The following is a 20,236-nucleotide window of genomic DNA, read 5'->3' as shown; positions in this document are numbered from 1 at the left end:
GATATATTGATTTTGTGGTTTTCATTTATGAAAGAAATAGTACAGAGAAACATGTGAAATAAGTGTTATTTCTGGCTATTCCTTCCATTTATTGAGAAAATAAAACGCAAAATTAGCTTAAAAATAACGTTTCGGATATTTGTTTGTTTATTTGATTTTGGTAGATTTTAAAGTTTGGGTACATTCAAAAGAATCACAGTAAAAGATATTTCCCAAATGATTTCAAAAGAATAATTACAAAGAGAGAGAGAGAGAGAGAGGGAGAAAGAGAGAGAGATGACAGCTGCTTCTTTGACATAGTCCTTCCTGTGAAATGTATAGCTTAAAAGTAAAATATACAAAATATTTGTAAAGGCTTGATGTTGCTACTCTTAAAATCAATGGCACACGCATTCGTACCAAAATATGTTACAATTCACCTCCCTTAACTCTAATAACAATATGTGGAATTGCTCATCAGACAATCTGTCTGTGAGGGAAAAAACAAGTTACTGTTGTGAAATTTAGCTTATTTCCTGTTCTCTTGTCACAATAAGCATCACACCATTCTGCAGCACAAAATTCCCCCATTACAGTGCTAGACTAAAAAGTTTAACAGTTGCCCTACTATGTTCCAGATAACTACAAGCCCTTTTTCTTTGAGTTTTCCTAGGACAGACTGGCACTGTAAATTGAAGATTGAAGGTTTAAGAGTAGGTAAAGTTCTGTTTTCTAGCTATGGAATATAAAATTCTGTATTTATTGTTCTTAACAGGCTTCGTAAATAATGGTCCCTAATTTTTCTTAGAAATTCAGGATTCAGCCTTCAAATGCTGAGTGTTTACTGCGTATGTTGTATTTCACAGGAGGAGATCAGCACCCTTCTGATTTGAGACCCAAATGGGAGTGTTTTCTTTTGAGAATATTAAAAACTACTAAATCTCAGAAGACACTATTGTGTTAGAAACTGAATGGTTGCATTGGTTACACAGTAAAGGATTCCTTCTTCCCACACCCTGCAAACACCCATTTTTATTGGGCTCAGAATTAACATATTAATCAAACAAGAAATGATATCCTCATCCATGATTGCAGAATTCCCATCCCAAAAGGAGAAAGCTAAAATCAACACTGGATATGACATAGGCAAATTAGCTATTATTCTTATGGTGTTTATTATTTGCTATGATTCCTCATAACAGATAATATAATAATAATAATAATAATAATAATAAACAAAAAAATTACTAAAATTAGGAGAAAGAAGGGAAAATGAGGGGAGATGGGAAGAAACAGTGTACCGTGTCATGTAATCCTTCTATGTTGATTTTTTTTTATTGTTTAAGTATAGCTAACAAACCAATGTTTATTAGTCAGTGTGCAAAGACCTTAGCCCAGCTTCTTGATGATCAGCTTGAATCTTAGTAAAGACTTTAGGCTGAAACATGGAAATTTCATTTTTTGCAGTACAGTTTCTCTTCTTTCATTATACAGAATAAAGAGTCTTAATTTTTAGTGCTGCAAGTGAACCAGTGATTTATTTTTATTTTATTGAGAGTAGTAAGAATATCCCAAATCGTGGTTATACAGAGTTCAGATATATTAGAAATGATTAAAGTGTGTCTTTTAAATTTTTATATAAAAACATTTTAGTTAGAAGGCATTGGATTTTATACTCAGACTTATTTTCATAATACCTAGGTCATATTTTTCTGGATTCACAGAAGAATATTCATTAAAGTGCCTCAACAGAAAAAACACTGGAATCGGTGGTTGGACCCTAGGAATAAACTTGGTCTTAAATCTTTTTTTAAACAACTTTCTTATGCCTGGCAATATCTGACAAACAGGAAATAGTTAATCACTAATCTTTAGGTTAGTCTGGAATCAAGGGAACAAATACTATTTACTATATACATGTGGATGAACAAAAGCAAAATTTAGGGTGTCACTGAGGTTATAGTGTAAACTAAGCTAAGAGGTGGTGCAAGGACCTGCCCAGAGAAGCCAAATAGCAATTATACTTGCTGCACTTTTGACTAAAGCATTATTAATCATAACTGAAAAATGTTCAGAGTTATTGCTACTTTGCTAAATATATTGGGCCAAATTTGTGTATTGGTTTGTTTAGCTGATGTGAAAAATAGAGTGCTCTGCTGTGGAAAATGCAGACTTGAGTTTGTAGCAATGCAAAGTCACAATAGCTTCATATATGAGTTGCCCCAATTAGGGTAACAACAGCACCCAAAAGGTGATTGCTGTCTGACCATTTTTTATCAATCTTATGAGTACGGATTGAATTCAGAATCCCTGCTCTTAAGCATTTTCACAAATGATGAACTCTGCTATTGGTTGGGGATTTGAAGGCCCTTCTACATCTTTTTCTGATGGTCATCTTTTTTTAGCTTTTAGAGAAATTTACAAAAACAACCTCCTCCACCACAAGCCAAGAAGAGAAAAAAATGGTTTTCTACAATAAATAATAGCTGCATGACCATTTATCATGGATGTGGCCAAGTTTCCCATGGTCCCATAAAGTTTGTTTACAGCCACCAATCCTGGCTCTCAGCATTCTGTTCTCTTAGTTAGCTTTAATTTACCTGTAAATGTCTTCTGACAGCCCTGTCTGTCCAATGAAAGCTCATCTACCAAATAAATCATTTTGTTATTATTTAAAGTGCTACATTTCTGCTGTTTTGTTCTGTTTTTTCTTCCTAAGAGTTGGGTAAGCCCTAGACAATAGTGACCGCCATGGTCCCCCAAATTCTCTCATTTGGCACCAGGACGGGGGTGCCAGACTAACCGGGTTCAACCTGTAGTAAGTTTACAGGGTGACAGTGCACCTATATGGCACATCAGAGGATGACAGGTGTATATATTTAAGCTTTTATACACTATTCTACAAAGCAGTGCTACTATTGGGTGTACAGATTGCAAGAAGCGGGAACAGGCCCACTGGCAACTGAGCCCCAAATAAATGATTCTGGGGTGAGAAATTAAGAACAGACATTGGCTTCTACAGTCGCAGGCTGCTGACTCCCAACTCAGCAGCAGAGAACTTGCTGGGGGTCCGTCCCTGCAAAGCAACTTGGTCACCTGGTGCTGGCTCTCTGCCTCGCCCCCGCTGTACGGAATGATTGCCCAGTTTCACTCTCCTCCGCAAGCGGTGGAGAGAGGTTGTGTGACGGGCTGACAAGGCGGGCTCTGGGCGAGCCGCTGGGAAGTGGACTGCCCCGGAGCACAAAGGGTGGCACTGCCCCCTTCGGAGGAGAAATTACTCTCCCGCTGTGGTATGGTACCATGGGGGCCGGGGCTCCCCCCGAGCGCGGTGGCTCTGCCCGCGGCTGCACCCGCCAGCGCACCGCCCCACCCCCCGGCTCTCAGAGCGCCGCCCCGCCAGGCCGAGTTGGCCGCCTGCCCGCAGAGCCGCTCCGGGCGGAGCGCGGTCAGGTGAGCTGTTGCCGCTCCAAGGCGGGGTCACGCGGGGCGCTGCCCGCGCGGCTACTAATCCCGCCCCAGTTCCGCTCCTCCGCACTTGCTGCCCGGTTCCCGGGGCGCCGTGACCGGCTCCCACCGCGGGGAGGGCTGTCGCCGGCAGCATGTACTGCAGCCAGCAGGTGCAGCCGCAGGCGCTGCCCCCGCGCGTGCAGCACCACCGGCCCCAGCCCTGCTACCACACGCTGCCTCTGCCGCAGCACCGGCGCTGGCTGTGCCCTGAGCCGCTGCCGTGCCCGGAGCCGCCGCCGTGCCGACCCCGGCCATGCCCTGAGCCGCTGCCGAGCCGACCCCGGCCATGCCCTGAGCCGCTGCCGTGCCGACCCCGGCCATGCCCTGAGCCGCTGCCGTGCCCGGATCCGCTGCCGTGCCGACCCCGGCCATGCCCTGAGCCGCTGCCGTGCCCGGATCAGCCGCCGTGCCGACCCCGGCCATGCCCTGAGCCGCTGCCGTGCCCGGATCCGCCGCCCCAGCAGCATTGCGACCCACCACCCCCGCAGTGCCGCGACCCACCACCCCCGCAGTGCCGCGACCCGCCGCCCCAGCAGCGTCGCGACCCACTACCCCCGCAGTGCCGCGACCCGCCGCCCCAGCAGCGTCGCGACCCACCACCCCCGCAGCGTCGCGACCCGCCGCCCCAGCAGCGTCGCGACCCGCCGCCCCAGCAGTGGTGGCCCCAGCCGAACCCTGAGCCGCTGCCCCCCGAGCCGCCGCCCCAGCAGCATCTGGATGGCAACGTGGTGTACGAGCGAGTGCGGACCTACAGCTACTCCGGCGGCCAGCAGGTGCTGGAGCCCCCTCAGTGCTCCTCCAGGCCGGTGTCCCCGCTTGTCGTCTGGAGCCGCGACCCGCCTCAGCAGGTACATGGGCCTTGGGCCTCCCCTTCCCGCCCTCGGCCCCTCTGGCGCGGCTGCAGTCGGACTTCGGCCTCAGCCGCTGCCTGCTGCGCGCGGGGCGGCCCGGGATCGCTTACAGGGCGGGTGGGGACTGGGACTGGGGCCAGTGACGGGTGGCGGGCGGGGTCAGTGACCAGTGACTGTGGAGCCCTCAAGGAGTTACACTGCGCCGCCGCACGGGCCCAGACCACCCCCACAACTGTTCCCGAGGGCCCGTCACAGCGGCTGCCAGGCTCGTTTCCTTCTGCAGCGTGCGCTGGGCGGGAGGGTGTGTTCTGCTTTCGCCATGGGAGAGCCAGGGACACCCAGAGAAAAGATCGTTTAGAAAAGAGTTCCGTATGGGTGTGACTGCGGTGTGGAGAACATAAGAACGGCTATACTGGGTCAGACCAAAGGTCCCTCTAGCCCAGTATCCTGTTTGCGGACAGTAGCCAATGCCAGGTGCCCCAGAGGAGGTGAACCAAAGACAATGATCAAGTGTTTTGTCTCCTGCCATCCATCTCCCCCCTTCAACAAAAGGCTAGGCACCATACCTTACCCCTTGCTAATAGCCATCTGTGGACCTAACTTCCAGACATTTATTGAGCTCTTTTTTAAACTGTTAAGAGTCCTGGCCTTCGCAGTGTCCTCTGGCAAGGAGTTCCACAAGTTGACTGTGCACTGTGTGAAGAAAAACTTTCTTTTATTAGTTTTGAACCTGCTACTCATTAGTCTCATTTGGTGTCCTCTAGTTCGTATATTATGGGAACAAGTAAATAACTTTTCTGTATTCACTTTCTCCACACCATTCATGATTTTATATACCTCTATCATATCGCCCCTCACTCTTCTCTTTTCTAGACTGAAAAGTCCCAGTCTCTTTAGACTCTCCTCATATGGGACCTGTTCCAAACCCTTAATCATTTTAGTTGCCCTTTTCTGAACCTTCTCTAACGCCAATATATCTTTTTTGAGGTGAGGAGACCACATCTGCACACAGTACTCAAGATGTTGGTGTATGATAGTTTTATATAGGGAAGGAAGATATTCTTCATCTTATTTTCTATCCCTTTCTTAATTATTCTTAACATTGTATTTGCTTTACTGACTGCTGCTGCACACTGTGTAGATGTTTTCAGAGAACTATCCACTATAATTCTGAGATCCCTTTCCTGATTTGTTGTAGCTAAATTTGCCCCCATCATATTGTATGTATAATTGGGATTATTTTTCCCAACGTGCATTACCTTACACTTACCCACATTAAACTTCATTTGCCATTTTGCTGCCTAATCACTCAGTTTGCTGAGATCTTTTTGAAGTTCTTCACAGTCTGCTTTGGTTTTGACTATCCTGAACAGTTTGGTGCCATCTGCAAACTTTGCCACCTCACTGCTTACCCCTTTCTCTAGATCATTGATGAATAAGTTGAACAAGATTGGTCCCAGGACTGACCCTTGGGGAATGCCACTAGTTACCCCCTTCCATTGTGAAAATTTACCATTTATTCCTACCCTTTGTTTCCTGTCTTTTAACCAGTTCCCAATCCATGAAAAGATCTTTCCTCCTATCCCATGACCACCTAATTTACCTAAGAGCCTTTGGTGGGGGACCGTGTCAAAGGCTTTCTGGAAATCTAACTATACTATGTCTACTGGATCCCCCCGTCCGCATGCTTGTTAATGCCTTCAGAGAACTCTAATAGATTTGTAGGACACGACTTCCCTTTACAGAAACCATGTTGACTTTTGCTCAGCAAATCATGTTCTTCTACGTGTCTGACAATTTTATTCTTTACTATTGTTTCTACTAATTTGCCTGGTACTGACATTAGACTTACTGGTCTGTAGTTGCTAGGGTCTCCTTTAGAGCCCTTTTTAAATATTGGTGTTATATTAGCTGTCTTCCAATCATTGGGTACTGAAGCTGATTTAAAGGATAGGTTACAAACCACTGTTAATAGTTCTGCAATTTCACATTTGAGTTCTTTCAGAACCCTTGGGTGAATACCATCTGGTCCCAGAGACTTCTGACTGTTTAGCTTATCAATTAGGTTCAAAACCTCCTCTAATGACACTTCAATCTAGGACAGTTCCTCAGATTTGTCACCTATAAAGGACGGCTCAGATTTGGGAATCTCTCTAACATCCTCAGCCATGAAGACTGAAGCAAAGAAATCATTTAGTCTTTCTGCAATGGCATTATGTTCCTTGATTGCTCCTTTTATGTCTCTATTCTCCAGGGCCCCCACTGCTTTTTTAGCAGGCTTCCTACTTCTAATGTACTTAAAAAACATTTTACTATTGTTTTTTGAATTTATGGCTACCTGTTCCTCAAAATCTTTTTGGCTTTTCTTATTACATTTTTACATTTAATTTGACAGTGTTTATGTTCCTTTCTATTTTTGTCACTAGGATTTGATTTCCACTTTTTAAAAGATGCCTCTTTATCTCTCACTGCCTCTTTTACATGGTTGTTGAGCCATGGTGGCTCTTTTTTAGGTCTCTTACTGTGTTTTTTAATTTGGGGTATACATTTAATTTGGGCCTCTAATATGGTGTCTTTGAAAAGTTTCCATGCAGCTTGCAGGGATTTTACTCTAGTTGCTCTACCTTTTAATTTCTGTTTAACTAACCTCCTCATTTTTGTGTAATTCCCCTTTTTGAAATTAAATACCAGAGTGTTGGACTGTTGCGGTGTTCTTCCCAACACAGGAATATTAAATGTTATTATGTTATGGTTGCTATTTCCAAGCGATCCTGTAATAGTTACCAGATCCTGTGTTCCATTCAGTACTAAATCAAGAATTGCCTCTCCCCTTGTGGGTTCCTGCACCAGCTGCTCCAAGAAGCAGTCATTTAGGGCATCAAGAAATTTTCTCTCTGAATCCCATCCAGAGATGACATGTACCCAGTCAATATGGGGATAATTGAAATCCCCTGTTATTACTGAGTTTTTTATTTTGATAGCCTCTCTAATCTGCCTTAGCATTTCAGCATCACTATCGCTGTCCTGGTCAGATGGTCGATGGGAGGTAAACTGGGCTGCTTTCATGTATGAGAACTGACGGTCAGTGGAGACTGAGAACTTGTTGCAGGTGAAATCATCAGGCGTAGAAGTGGTTTGCAGTCTGTCCTGAGATTTCCATACTTGTTCTTAGATAAGAACTTATATTTCATTTTTGAACTGTAAAGGTAAATGGATGATGAAATGCATAGATGACTTTTGGAATGAGAGCAAAACCAGATAGTACTTGAAGATATCTTTTTTTATGTTCCAATATTTTATTATATTAATTACGTTGTTAGAATTAAAGAAAAGCTAATAAATTTCATCTTTACACAGGGCATTGCTGAAATTATGCTAAGTAACCTCTTTGTCATGTGCAAAAAGCTATATATAATGGTATAGGTACATGTACAAACATACACACCACAACATAATATAAAAATCATACATTTCTATATAACATTTATTCATCCCTGTGTTCCATTATGATTATTCCTATGCATACTTTGATTTCATTACTGAATAAGAAAATCTGGAAGTGAATCATGTATAATCTATTTGACTGCACTGCCTTGTCATAGATGAAAGTAAGTATTTGATATATTCAACCTTCGATTTACTCTTTCCTGCTTGATATTGTGGGCCAAATGCTTTGCTCTGTCAGATCAGGTGCTCTGGTGTTACTACATATTTACCACCTTAGTATGGAGAGCTTCTCCTATAATTTCTTAATTAAAGGTGTAACTTTGTAATTTACATTCTGATGGAAAATTGCACATAAACCTGCAACTTAGTCCCATAGGGCCCCATAGAATTTGGCTCAAACAGTACAGAATTCAACACTTGTTGCCATCCCACAATTCATCTGTTGTTTTAGGCAGTCTGTTAGAACAGATGTCAGTCTCACTGCAACAAGATTCCTTAACTGAGTAGTTCAGTAAAACCCTGATAATGGGAGAAAACCAAAACAAAATAAAACGTTTTCTGTTTGCTACGTCTTATTTAAATGTGTTTTCCCAAGCTTACTGTGATGCCCAAATCTGTTGCTTTGGTGTAAGTCCAAGTCTTAATCTTGTCATTGAAATTTGTCTAGGCTTGGGTTGTTCTCCATGCCAGCCTCTATCTCTTGCAGGAAAGGAATTCAGTGGCTGCTAGCTCTGCCGAAGGTTTCTATAGTACGCTGTCAGAAGGGAAGGGCAGGGCTGGAGTGGGGAGATGTGCATCATTTATCACTTGAGGTTTTTAAAGTGGAACTGTAACACAGCCTGAGGTTATGTTACATTTCTCCTCCCCCTCGGACCTTCCCCTCCCCCCCACCCAGCGCCAGCCCAGAGGATCCTCCTTTGAGAGTAGATAAAGTTTCTGGAGTAGCAGGTGGCTACAGAAATCTTGGCAATATACTGGAGCTGCTGTGGCAGAGAACAAAGAGCTCTGTGCTGGAGCCTTGAAGGTGACTCCAGCCAGGTGTGGAGAGAAGTGTAGGTAAATGTGACCTCTCTGACAGAACAAGTGAGGGATGAGTGCAATAAGCAGAACCTCGCAAAGAGATCTTCTCATTTTGCCCCGTCGTTCAGGTTGTCTGAGGAGGTGATCTGGCCAGCGCACCACATTTCAGTCCAAGGTTTTGCTATGAATTTAAATTGGTGTAACTGGTTATGTACTTTGCAGTAAAACAATCTGCATATCTTGAAAATAAACATAGATTTGTGGAAGCGAAACCTCCCCCTTGAACTCTAACTATAATCAGGGATGAAAGTAGTTTAAATTTCTTACTGGTACCTTTGTACTGCAACCCTCCCTCCTTGGGTGGGGGTGGGTGGGAGAGGGACCTTGGAACAAGAAGTGATCATGGGTGAAAGTGTGGGGTGAAGTGCAGGGGGCTAAGGAGAGGGATTGGGGTGGAGAAGACAGGTCAGGGGCAGGGGGCTTGAACTGTGCAGGCATCAGGGTTGGGGGTGTCAGGAGGGCTCAGAGCAGGTGTTTGGGGTGTTGGAGGTTCAGAAGTCAGGGTTGAGGGGTGAGTAGGGACTCATGGCAGGGTTTGAGGTGTGAGGGTCTAGGAGTCAGGTAGAGGGCTCAGGACTGGGGATGGGGTGGGGGGGCTGCAGGAGTCAAGGCTGGGGAGTGAGGACGGGGGGTCAGAAGAAGACTGTGGTGTGTTTGGAGAGGTGCAGGAGTCAGGGCAGGGATTGGGGGGCTAAAGGCAGGTGACTGGGGTGCGTGAAGGGGCTGCAGGGGTCAGGGTTAGGGGATGAGGAGGGGGCTTTGGGCAGGAGGCTGGGTAAGTGGGGGTTCAGGACAGGTGGTTGTGATTGTGCATTTGGTGGGGGGGTGAAGGACCCCCCCCTTGAGATTCATACCTGGATGCTGCTTGCTCTTCGCCTTCGCATCCCTGCCAGGGACTGCGCAGCTTGTCTGCCTCCATGCCCTACCCAGGCAGAGGGAGGGGAATGCTGCAGACCGCACTTTCCTCTCGCATCCTGCTGGCGACAGGAAGGGGAACAGCAAGCAGTGTCCTGCTATAAATCTTGAGGTGGAGGGATGAGCTTCAGCTCCCTCATCCTCCCTAAAGGTGACAAGGGTGGGTAGAAGTTGCAGGATTGGGGCATTCCCAGTCCAGTGTGGGTGCACTCCCAGTTAGCCCCTTTTCTGGACATCCCACCCATTCAGAACCAGAGGGTCCTTGACACTCTCCAGGAAATATTGGCATGGGACCAGGATCGCCAATGAAAACAGAGTGTGAGGTTTTGGAACCGAAGAAAACAGGACCTCCCTGTGTGTGAGGAGAGGTGAGCTCAGAGAGATGGATTGTGCCAGGAATCAATAGGGAATTTCCAGCGATATAGTTGCCGAGGGAAGGGCTAAACCTTGGAACAACAGGTATGTGAGTAGAACAGGGAGTGTTTAGTCAGATGCAATTAGGTTATTTTCTGTATTTTGTGTTTGTTGGATTCCTATGTGTTGAGCCAATGTACTACCCCTTCTCCCCGTACACTGTAACTTTTTAACTGAATCCCAGGGAAGTAATTTTCTGTTTTAATCTTGGGGTTTTTTGTTCTTTTTTCAGTTGCTCTGTAACCCCTTGTAATCAAGTAAATGCTTTGCCAAGTATGTCATCTTTCTTTTGTTAATAAAATCACCTTTTCAGACTATGATCTGATTCCTGTGTCCTAGGAGGCAGGAGATTGTGTGTGCAGATGCCTAAAACTCCAGGATCAGCTGTTAGCTTGAAAACAACTGTAATTTTCTGCTGTCTTGAGGGAGTGTTAAAGAGCTTGAGGTTACCACACAGGAAGAAATTCCCAAGCGTGCCCTTCTGGACTCTCAAAGGTGTGTTTACATTTTGGAGGTGTCAGTGTATCATGCAAGGTCAGGGAATCTGTAACCGTAGGAATTTTTTAAGCAGAAGCCTTTAATGGCAGTATATTTTTCTGTCACTTTTGGGCTCCCACCTTCTGCAGTAGAAGCATTGAATTCTCTTTCACTTGCCTGGTGCTTTGTGCGGAAGCCTGCAGGGGAGCTCCAGGAACCAGGCTAGGAGTGTGTGTCACCATCTTCTGCAGCTGAATGCCTCAGCTGGGAGCTCCTTCTTGCTGGAGCTGTGCACTGGCTTACTTTTGCCTCTGATCATTCTACATAGAATGTAGAATCTTTCCTTAAATCTTTGAAGGTGAGATGTATTCTATCTTAATATCTGCCTGGTCTTTATGCATATGAAAAAAACTTTAGTACTTTTTATGAGAGTGAAATAATTTTACTATTTACAAGCTAGAGAGCTTAATATACATGAGCTATGTATTCCAAAGCCCTCAGGCAATGGATTTAGTTTAGGCAGGTTTGTAAGAATCTTCAACAGATTATTTAAATATAATCCAATCTCTTAAAAGGATACATTTTTGTTTCAATGCACCATACTACAGCATGTAATGCTGAATAACTCTCCGCTCCAGTTTTTCCCGATTATTTATGTGTAGTATCATACTGTCTAGGAGAGGGCCAGAACTCTGTTGTGCAAAGTTCTGCAGAAAAACAGTCATCTAAGCAATTATTCTGAGTAAGAGCCTGAGAAACAAAATTATATACCTTTAAATTGCAGGCTTTGCAAGGGAAATTTGTGTGGAGAACTCAATCACATGTTAATTGGAATGTGTTTTAGTTTATAATCCAGATTCTTTAAAAGCATAATTTAGAAGCATGGTTATGATTTGTAAGCTATACATCAACTTTTCTTTTTAATGTTGTGGACTCATGAGAAATCCTTTTGACTTGAATAGAATTGTTTACATGATAAAAGTTTGCAGGATCAGGCCGTAATTATGCAAAGGGAGGAACTGTGGTCAAGATTCCAACAAGTCTTCAATTGCACTCATAATTTTGACATCCTCAAATTGCTATAATTGAGGTTGAGCTCGCGGAAGTTTGTTCAGTTTTCATTTCTTTTTCTGGTGTTGTGATTCACTCTTTTAGGAGGAGGATTGAAAAACTGCTGCAGGCTGATTCTAGTGTTAACACAGATATGACAGTGCCAAACTGGATGTCTGACTTGCTCTGTAATTGCTCTTAAACAGAGGTCAATCCCCTCCATAATTTAAAATTTGATGACAGGAACAAAGGTCTTCCTGGCGGGCTGAGTTGTTAGGGGAGGAAGCAACCATGACCTATGACAAGTTTTAGAGGGTAGCTGTGTTTAGTCTGTTTCAGCAGAGGAGGAGTCTTGAGGCACCTTAAAGACTTACAAATTTATTTAGGTGTAAACTTTCATGGTCTGGAGCCCACTTTGTCAGATGCATCCAATGGAAACATTAGTGTGACACGGGATCTACACACACATACAAAAATGGGAGTGTTAACATTAATATATGGAGCACCAGTGCTTATGAAGCCCAGTGCAGGGTGGATGTGGCTCTCTCCCAACTCTTGATGAGAAAGTGAAAATATCAAAGGGAGGGAAATTACTTTTTGTACTGAACTAGCCACACCTAGAGCTTGCCTGCGCTGAACACTGGGTTGATGCACTGGAGATCGAGATTTTGGGGTTCCGTTTAGTGGGTCTAGTATGGACCCAATAAGTCAAACAGTGAGGGTGCCCCTGTCAACCCTGGTATTTCTTGCAGTCACAAGGAATAAGGTAAGTTGACAGGAGAGTTTCTCCCACTGACATCCCACTGGGGGGATGGTGGAGAAATTTGACCTAAGGTACGCTATTCCCGTAGCTGGAGTTGTGGTTTAGGTCTGCTTTCTCCCCTAGAGTAGACATGCTCATAGTCTCTATTCAGACGCAGTCGGATAATGTCAAGTTTGCATATGAATTCCAGTTCTGCAGTTTCACACTGCAGGCTGGTTTTGAAGTTCTTTTGCTCAGTGTGGCAAATTTCAGCTCTGCTACTGAGTGTCTAGAGACGCTGAAGTGCTTTCCTACTGGCTTTTGAATATTACTGCTCTTGATGACTGATTTGTATCCATTGCACAGAGACTGTTTGGTTTGGTCAGTGTACATTGCAGAGGGGCAAGGCTGGCACGTAACGGCACATATCACATTAGTAGGTGTGCAGATGAGTGAGCGTCTTATGGTATGGCTGATGTGGTTATGGTCCTATAATGATGTCACTTGGATAGGTATGTGTATAGAGTTGGCATGGGGTTTGTTGCAAGGATTTGTTCCTGGGTTAGTGTTTTTGTTATGTGGTGTACAGTTGGCAGTGAGTACTTGCCATGACCTGTGGAGTTGTTCCTGCTGCTCTGAGACTATGTCTGCATAGCAGTGTTATTTTGGAATAAGGTATTCTGAGAGAAATTTTCTGGAATAGCTTATTTGGAAATAGTGCATCTACGCACAAATGCACATCAAAATAGCACTCAGTTATTTCGAAATAACGTCCACACTGATAGAGTATCCTGGGTAGGTCTGGATGCCCCTATTTTGGAATAGGTGGTATTCCTCATAGAATGAGCTTTACAGAAATTGAATAATCTATCCGTTATGTCAAAATTATTTCAAAAAAGCAGTTTTGCTGTGTAGATGCTCGCAAAGTTATTTCAGAATAGTGGCTGTTATTCCAAAATAACTTTGCTGTGTAGATATACCCTAACAGTTTACTAACAAAGGCCCAAACCTCAAACTGATGTGAGTGGGTATTCTGCTTACTTGAGCAATGCAGTGTTCTAACTGTGTTCATATTAGAGAGACCAAGTAGTATCTTTAATTGTACCGGCTTCTGTTGCTGAGAGAGAGCTGTTTTTGAGCTACACAGAACTCATATTCCAGTTTGGAACCCTGTGTTGCTTGAAAGCTTCTCTCACCAATGGAAATTAATCCAGTAAAATATATTACCTCACCCACTTTGTCTCTCTACTTGAGGTATGTAGGTTTGTGCTGTAGAGCTGTACTGAAAAGGAGTTTGTTTCAGGGTGCGTTGATTTAAATCACAATTTAAATCCCCAAGAAAAAAAATCTTTGATTTGAATCAAGTTTCCCAATGATATTTGTTGTTTAGGAAAGATGTCAGTGGTGCAGATCTGACCACTAAACATTTTAGAGGCCATACTTTTTATAAGTATTTTAGATAACTTGATAACTCACACACTTGCTGAGAGGGATTTTGTGATTTCCAGTTAGCCACGATGCCAGAGCAAGCCCCGATTGCACCCACCCCCGACATCCTGGTGTGTGTGACACATGAGGTACTCACCAGAGAGTTACTTAACTGGTCCAGGGATGCTGTCACTGGCCTAAAACCTTGCATCTACCTCTGGCTCCAGCAAGGGGTGGGTCGCAGGGTGCTCCTCCTGCTCCTCAGCTTCCAGCTGTGGGTGTGGGGGAGCTCTTCAGCCATGTCCACAGCAGCAGCTGATGGGGAGTGTCATCACCCCTGAGGAGCTCTATATAATAGGGGCAATTGGCCAGTCTTGTCCCTGACCTGCGCTGTGTGTCACGGGCCTGTGTGTAGCCCTGGTACAGCTCCTTCGCCTGCACCTGCTCCATGGTGCAGGCATGTCGCCAGGGTATTGGTCAAGCAAGTGTATGTTGGGGCATTCCTCCTCTTGACTGAGGTGTCCGGCAGGGTGTGTTCCTCACCCCACAGGGCCAGGAGGTCCTGTATCTCAGGCCTGGTCCAGGATGGGGCCTGGCATTTTGTGCCCCAGGGGGAGGTGGCTCCTAGGACCCCTCCATCTGGTCCCTGGAAGGGCCGGGGGGTCTTTTTTGGGCTGGCTCTCTGCCATCTCAGCGTGAGCAGCTGATGGGAGTGTCTCTCCAATGTGGTGAACAGTAGTGTGTGAAACAGGGCTGTTTCCACACTGTCAGCTTCCTGCCACGGGGGTTCCAGGGCTCGCTGTGGCTTTAAGAATGGCTGGAGGTGGGGAGCATAGAGCTGTGATCTCAGTCAACAGGATTTCCCCCCGGGACCAGCTGGCCGAAGCCTTGGAGGACTTATCTTTCCGCAGAAGGCCCCCTGGAGTGTCCACTCCGGCTTTCTGTCAGCGGATTCTGTCGAGAGAAGCGTTCTGTCAATTTACTGTTGACGGAATGCCTTTGTAATGGGGATGCTCTGCAAGTTTTGTTTTGTTGACAAAACTCTCTAGCATAGGCCTAGCCGTAGATTCTAAGACCAGAAGTGACCATTCTGATTATCTGGTCTGGCCTCCAGTGTAGCACCAGCCACAGAACTTCCCCAAAGTAATTCATAGAGAAGATATTTTAGGAAAACCTCCAATCTTGATTTATAAATGGTCAGTGCTAGGGAATCAGTCAGGACCCTTAGTAAACTGTTCTAATTTTTAGAAATACAGAGGACCAAAAAAAAAAATGTGATAAAAACTGACAAATGAAATGGGATTGAAGGAAGGTGGTGAGAGGTGGGAGGACGTTAATTGTCCTGTCTGAGATAAATACAAGCATAAAAGGAAGGGAAGCATTCCTTGTAATGCGTGAGGTAACTGATGTCTTTGTTCATACTATGTGTTAATTTTGTTAGCCTTTGAAGTGCGACTTGATGGCTTTCACGTGTTAATGTGTCGAATTTGAATATGTACTCTAACTCACAGATCTCTTGCTCTAATCTGTTATGTTCTTTGTGTTCCACGACACAAATTCTCAGGTTTTTAACATAATGGCCCACCCCATTGAAGTATTCACTGACCAGCTTATGTGTACTGAGTTTCTTGATGTCTGCTCTGTGCCCATTTATTCTTTGGTGAGCGTTTTGCCCAGTCTGTCCAATGTACATAGTGTCAAGGCATTGTTGGCACATAATAGCATATATAATGTTGCTGGAAGTACACAAGAATGTGCCTTTGATCCTATAACTAATATGGTTAGGTCCAGTGATGATATTCTCAGAATAAAAGTTGGCAGCGAGGTTTGTTGCAAGGAAAACTTCCAGAATTAGTATTACTATGCTGTAGCCTGTGATTGCTGGTGAGAATCTTTCTCAGGTTAGGAGGCTGTCTATAGGAATGAACAGGCCTGTCACCTCGAGCCTTCTGGAGTGTAGCATCCAGATCCAGAATAGGTTGTAGATTTTTACTGATGCATTGCAGGGGGTTGAGTTGGAGGCTATAGGTGATGACGAGTGGTGTTCTGTTGTTGATCTTTTTGGGCCTATCTTGAAGTAGCTGGTTTCTGGGTATTCTTCTGGCCCTGTCAGTTTGTTTTTTTTCACTTCTCCCAGTGGGTAATTCAGTTTTATGAAATGGGTCTGTCCCACGAAAGCTCATCACTGAATAAATCATATAGTTAGTCTTTACAGTGCTACATTTCTGCTGCTTTGTTTTGTTGAAGTACAGACTAACATGGCTACCTCTCTGTTACGGTTCTAATGGTTAATTACTCCTGGTGTTAATAATTCTCTCATTTCCTCCAGTATGATTTTTTCTAGCTTTATGTTATCCCTTTCTCTATTACAGTATATTATAAATACTTGTTCACCATGTAAAATTAACATGACCTTTTTAGTGTCTCAACTACTTCTTCAGTGTTCTGTATCATGCAAAAATATGTTGCTTTTGACCTTTCATTTGAGAAAAACAAAACAGTGCTAATTCAAAATGGGCTAAATAGGAGTGATATAGCTGTAAAACTGTATATTGACATCTTTTTCTCTAAATGCTTTACATTCACAGGAGCCATTGTCTCCGTTTCTGAGAGGGGGAAATAATGTTATCTATGAAAAGACCATAAGAAAATATGAGTTGCTAAATCCTGAACAGGTAAATGATTTAAAATATCCTTTATAGTCCCCTGTGCAAGAAAAAATATTTTTCTATTGTTGTCTCAAGTTTATTTCTTCTCTTGGAAATTAAAACAAATCTGATAGTTGTTCTTGCCTTACTCAAAATCAGTGGAATTTCTTTTAGGAGTAATAGGAGCAGCAGGATTTGGTACATCTATTAGGCAAGCTTGTGGTGGGCTAAGCTTAATTTGATTGCATATCTATGTATGTATGTAACATGATAACTTTGGAACATTATGTCCAATCAATTCCAAAATTTCGGTGAATGTGTGGCCAGGACCTCGCAAATTTTGCAGAAAATCAGAGGGGTGGGAATAGGGTCACTTGTGGAACTCCTGCCTTCTCTATGTAGTAGTCCCACAGTTTCAAGCACCTCTGCAGTTGTCTAGAGATCAATTAGCTGGTTGATAACAACCATTTATGCATTCCCACATAACAATACCCCAATAGAATTAGGTAATAGTCAACATGTTATCTCCCAGATGGTGGAGGGAATGGGTGTACACAGGGAGCCCTTATCATGGTGAAGGGAATGAGGGACTCGGGAGACAGAACTCCTGCCGGGAGGAGGAAACAGGAATGAGGCGTAAACTGAGACCCTTCCCAGTGGAATGGAGGAGATGGGCGGCGGAGAGCCACACTGCAACTGTCATGGAGTGGAGACTGGGATCCCTGGTGCAGGAGGAGGAAGGAACACAGGATTCGTGGAATAGAGAGCGTAAAGGAGAATTGGGGAAGGTCCATGAAATGGTGATGATGGGGTGTTTGGGAAGCTTATGGATGTGCAAGGAGCCCCTTGAGTTTGCAGTGAGCTTGGTCTTACAGAAAATATTGTCAAAACAAAAAGCAGTCAAGTAGCACTTTAAAGACTAGCAAAATGGTTTATTAGGTGAGCTTTCGTGGGACCACGGTCTGAAGAAGTGGGTCTGTCCCACGAAAGCTCACCTAATAAACCATTTTGCTAGTCTTTAAAGTGCTACTTGACTGCTTTTTGTTTTGATAGTGTATAGACTAGCATGGCTTTCTCTTTGTTACTATTCAGAAAATATTGTGTGTATCATCTGATTTTACTTTCCCCCAGAATGTCCACTTAAATTGAAGCTATGAGTTGCTGTGCCTCATTATTTGTTAGTACTTTCATTTTGAGCCTGAGTGTGGAACACTTACTCTCACTGGCAACTACATTCTAATAGAGTTAGCCCCACTGACTTCTAGAAATAATTCCAAATTGCATGGATATGTTGTCCTATTTACTCAGGCTTTCAGAAAAATGAGACTATAAGGAAAGGCATTGTTTGGAATCTTACTCTGTTTCTAGCTAATCTCAGTGTGGTAGAGCTGGTTGAAACAATCTACTGCCAGAAAATGGAGTTTAGTTAAAATTATTTTTCATTAAAAATGTATTTGTGTTTAAATTTAATTTTTCTTCAGAAAACTTTGGAAAAAGTGACATTTTAAAATTGAAATGTTTTGTTTGATCAAAAACTGAAGGAAATTGTGAAATTTTGGATTTTTGTTTTTCTCCTTTTTCTGTCACTGAATGCAGTCAAATAAACTATAAGTTGACTAGATGAACTAGTCCAGCACTCTCTTGTCTGGTGACATCCATAACCCATCATGATTTTAGTTGGCTGAACGATCACTTATCATGGTCGTAGCCAATTTCCTGTGGTTCCATAAAATTTGTTTACGGCCACCAGTCCTGGCTCTCAGTGTTCTGTGCTATTATTTAGGTGTGATTTATCCCTAAATGTCTTCTAAGAGTCCAGTAAGCAGTGGAAATGTTGGTAATACTGCTAGACAATAGTCTTTTTTTGCCTCCCATGGTCCAGCAAATTCTCTAGTTCGGCACTGGTCAGGTCCTGAGGATACTGGACGAGAGAGGTTCAACTTTTATGTGTAAAGGGTCTCTTCTCCACACATAGCTTTTCCAAAGTTGGAGATGTTTTAAGTGGAAAAGAGAGAAGGAATGTCTGAACATTTTTGAAGTTATGATTTAAGAGGAAAACTAGAGAAAAGGAAGAAAACAAAAACTGGGCATTTTTCCAAAAGTATTTTACAAAAAATTTTCACAAACTCAGATTTCCATTTTACATACTAAGAAACAACATGAAATTAGATTTGCAGGATTTGCAAGAATAAAGAATGTTACTGAGCAAAGCATTATAACATTGATGTCAGTAGGATTTTGTGTATGACGGAATGCTTTTTTGAGTTACGGCCTAAACTAGCTTTTATATTATTTACAGTTTCCTTGGGACTCATAGACCTGATAAATTTAAAAAGTTGCATTTTTCCTGCATTATAAAAACATAAATGATGTGTTATCATGTAGTCTGCATGATGCGGGACAAATGTTGCAGGTTCACTGTTCACTATGTTCACTGTTCAAATTTTTGAAGCAAATTAACCAATCCATCCCCTGATCAAATTCAATTCTGAATTCTTTTCTTACTAAACAGTACCACAGTGGAAGAGCTGAGAAATATGTCTTTCAAACTTGATCTCTTTTCCTAACTTCTGCGTTTCTTACTGTAACAGGATATGTCAAAGGAACATATGTTAGAATAATAATAGAATCTCAATGTAGATATAAACAGGTGGAAGTACCATTTCACATATGGGTATGTTGTGAATACTAACTTCATTGTACTATTTATTTCATATTGAGAATATGAAAGTGTATTACAAATCTGGAATTTGTGTCAAGAGTGTTCAAACGCAAGAGAGACTGGGTGGGTGAGGCAACATCTTTTATTGGACCATCTTCTGCTAGTGAGAGAGACAAGCTTTTGAGTTTGCACAGAACTAGCTCTTTTCAGGTCTGGGAAACTGAGGCTGAGTCTACACTACATAATTAAGTTGACCTAACTTACATAGGCATGCAGTAGTTATATCGCTAGTGTGTATCTGCACTTAGATTCTTGGATCAATTGTGTATATCTTGAACAGGAGTGCTAATATCGATTATACTGAGTGTGGGACAGCTCATGAAAGATAATAACAGTCAATATAAGCAACACAGTATCTACACTGATTCTGCATTGACCTGACTACATCAGCTGTAATTCGACAGTGCTCGTGGATGTGGAGTAATTAGATTAGTGTAGAAAGGCAGCTATGTCAGCTGGAGCAAAATTTAAGTGTGGACATGTGAATGGTTAGGTCAACATAAGCTGCTTTGTGTCAACCTAACTCTGTAGTGTTGATGAGCTCTCAGAGTGTCGTTGCTAAATACAAAGTGGAACAGATTGTTTAGCATAAGTAGTTTAATACCTACTTCAAGGAACCATTCAAGATTTAACCACTAGTGCTAAGCAATCTGTTCCAAAATGTAGTGAGTATTCAATAGTGACACTGCGTACATTTCCCAGACCTGAAGGAGAGCTCTGTTGCAAACTCAAAAGTTTGTCTCTTTCACCAACAGAAGTTGGTCCAATAAAAGGTAGTATCTTACCCACTCTGCAGTGTTTACCACCCCAAATGTGCAAATATCATGAGTCAGGCTCACCAACAATCATGAGTATGTGCAAATAATGGATATGGTATTCTTTTTATTTGCCATCTGCTGTTTGAACATTTAAGGTTCACTCTGGGTCACATTGTGAAGCTTTCTCCAAAGATAAGAAATTAATTTTTCTTTAAAAA

General features: G+C 43.2%; 1 protein-coding gene across 1 annotated transcript in view; it reads left to right on the top strand.

Moving 5' to 3' along the window:
* The first annotated feature begins 3,578 nt into the window (after nucleotides 1–3,578).
* Nucleotides 3,579–20,236, top strand: part of POF1B (POF1B actin binding protein) — a 38,899-nt gene continuing 22,241 nt past the window's right edge. The window contains exons 1-2 of the mRNA XM_075008136.1: nucleotides 3,579–4,334; nucleotides 16,479–16,565. Coding sequence (XP_074864237.1) covers nucleotides 3,579–4,334; nucleotides 16,479–16,565 — 843 coding nt within the window. The remainder of the gene's footprint in view (nucleotides 4,335–16,478; nucleotides 16,566–20,236) is intronic.

Source organism: Carettochelys insculpta, chromosome 13 (genome assembly GCF_033958435.1).
Source record: "Carettochelys insculpta isolate YL-2023 chromosome 13, ASM3395843v1, whole genome shotgun sequence".
In the NCBI taxonomy this organism is placed as follows: domain Eukaryota; kingdom Metazoa; phylum Chordata; order Testudines; family Carettochelyidae; genus Carettochelys; species Carettochelys insculpta.
This window is presented reverse-complemented; position numbering and strand designations above follow the sequence as displayed.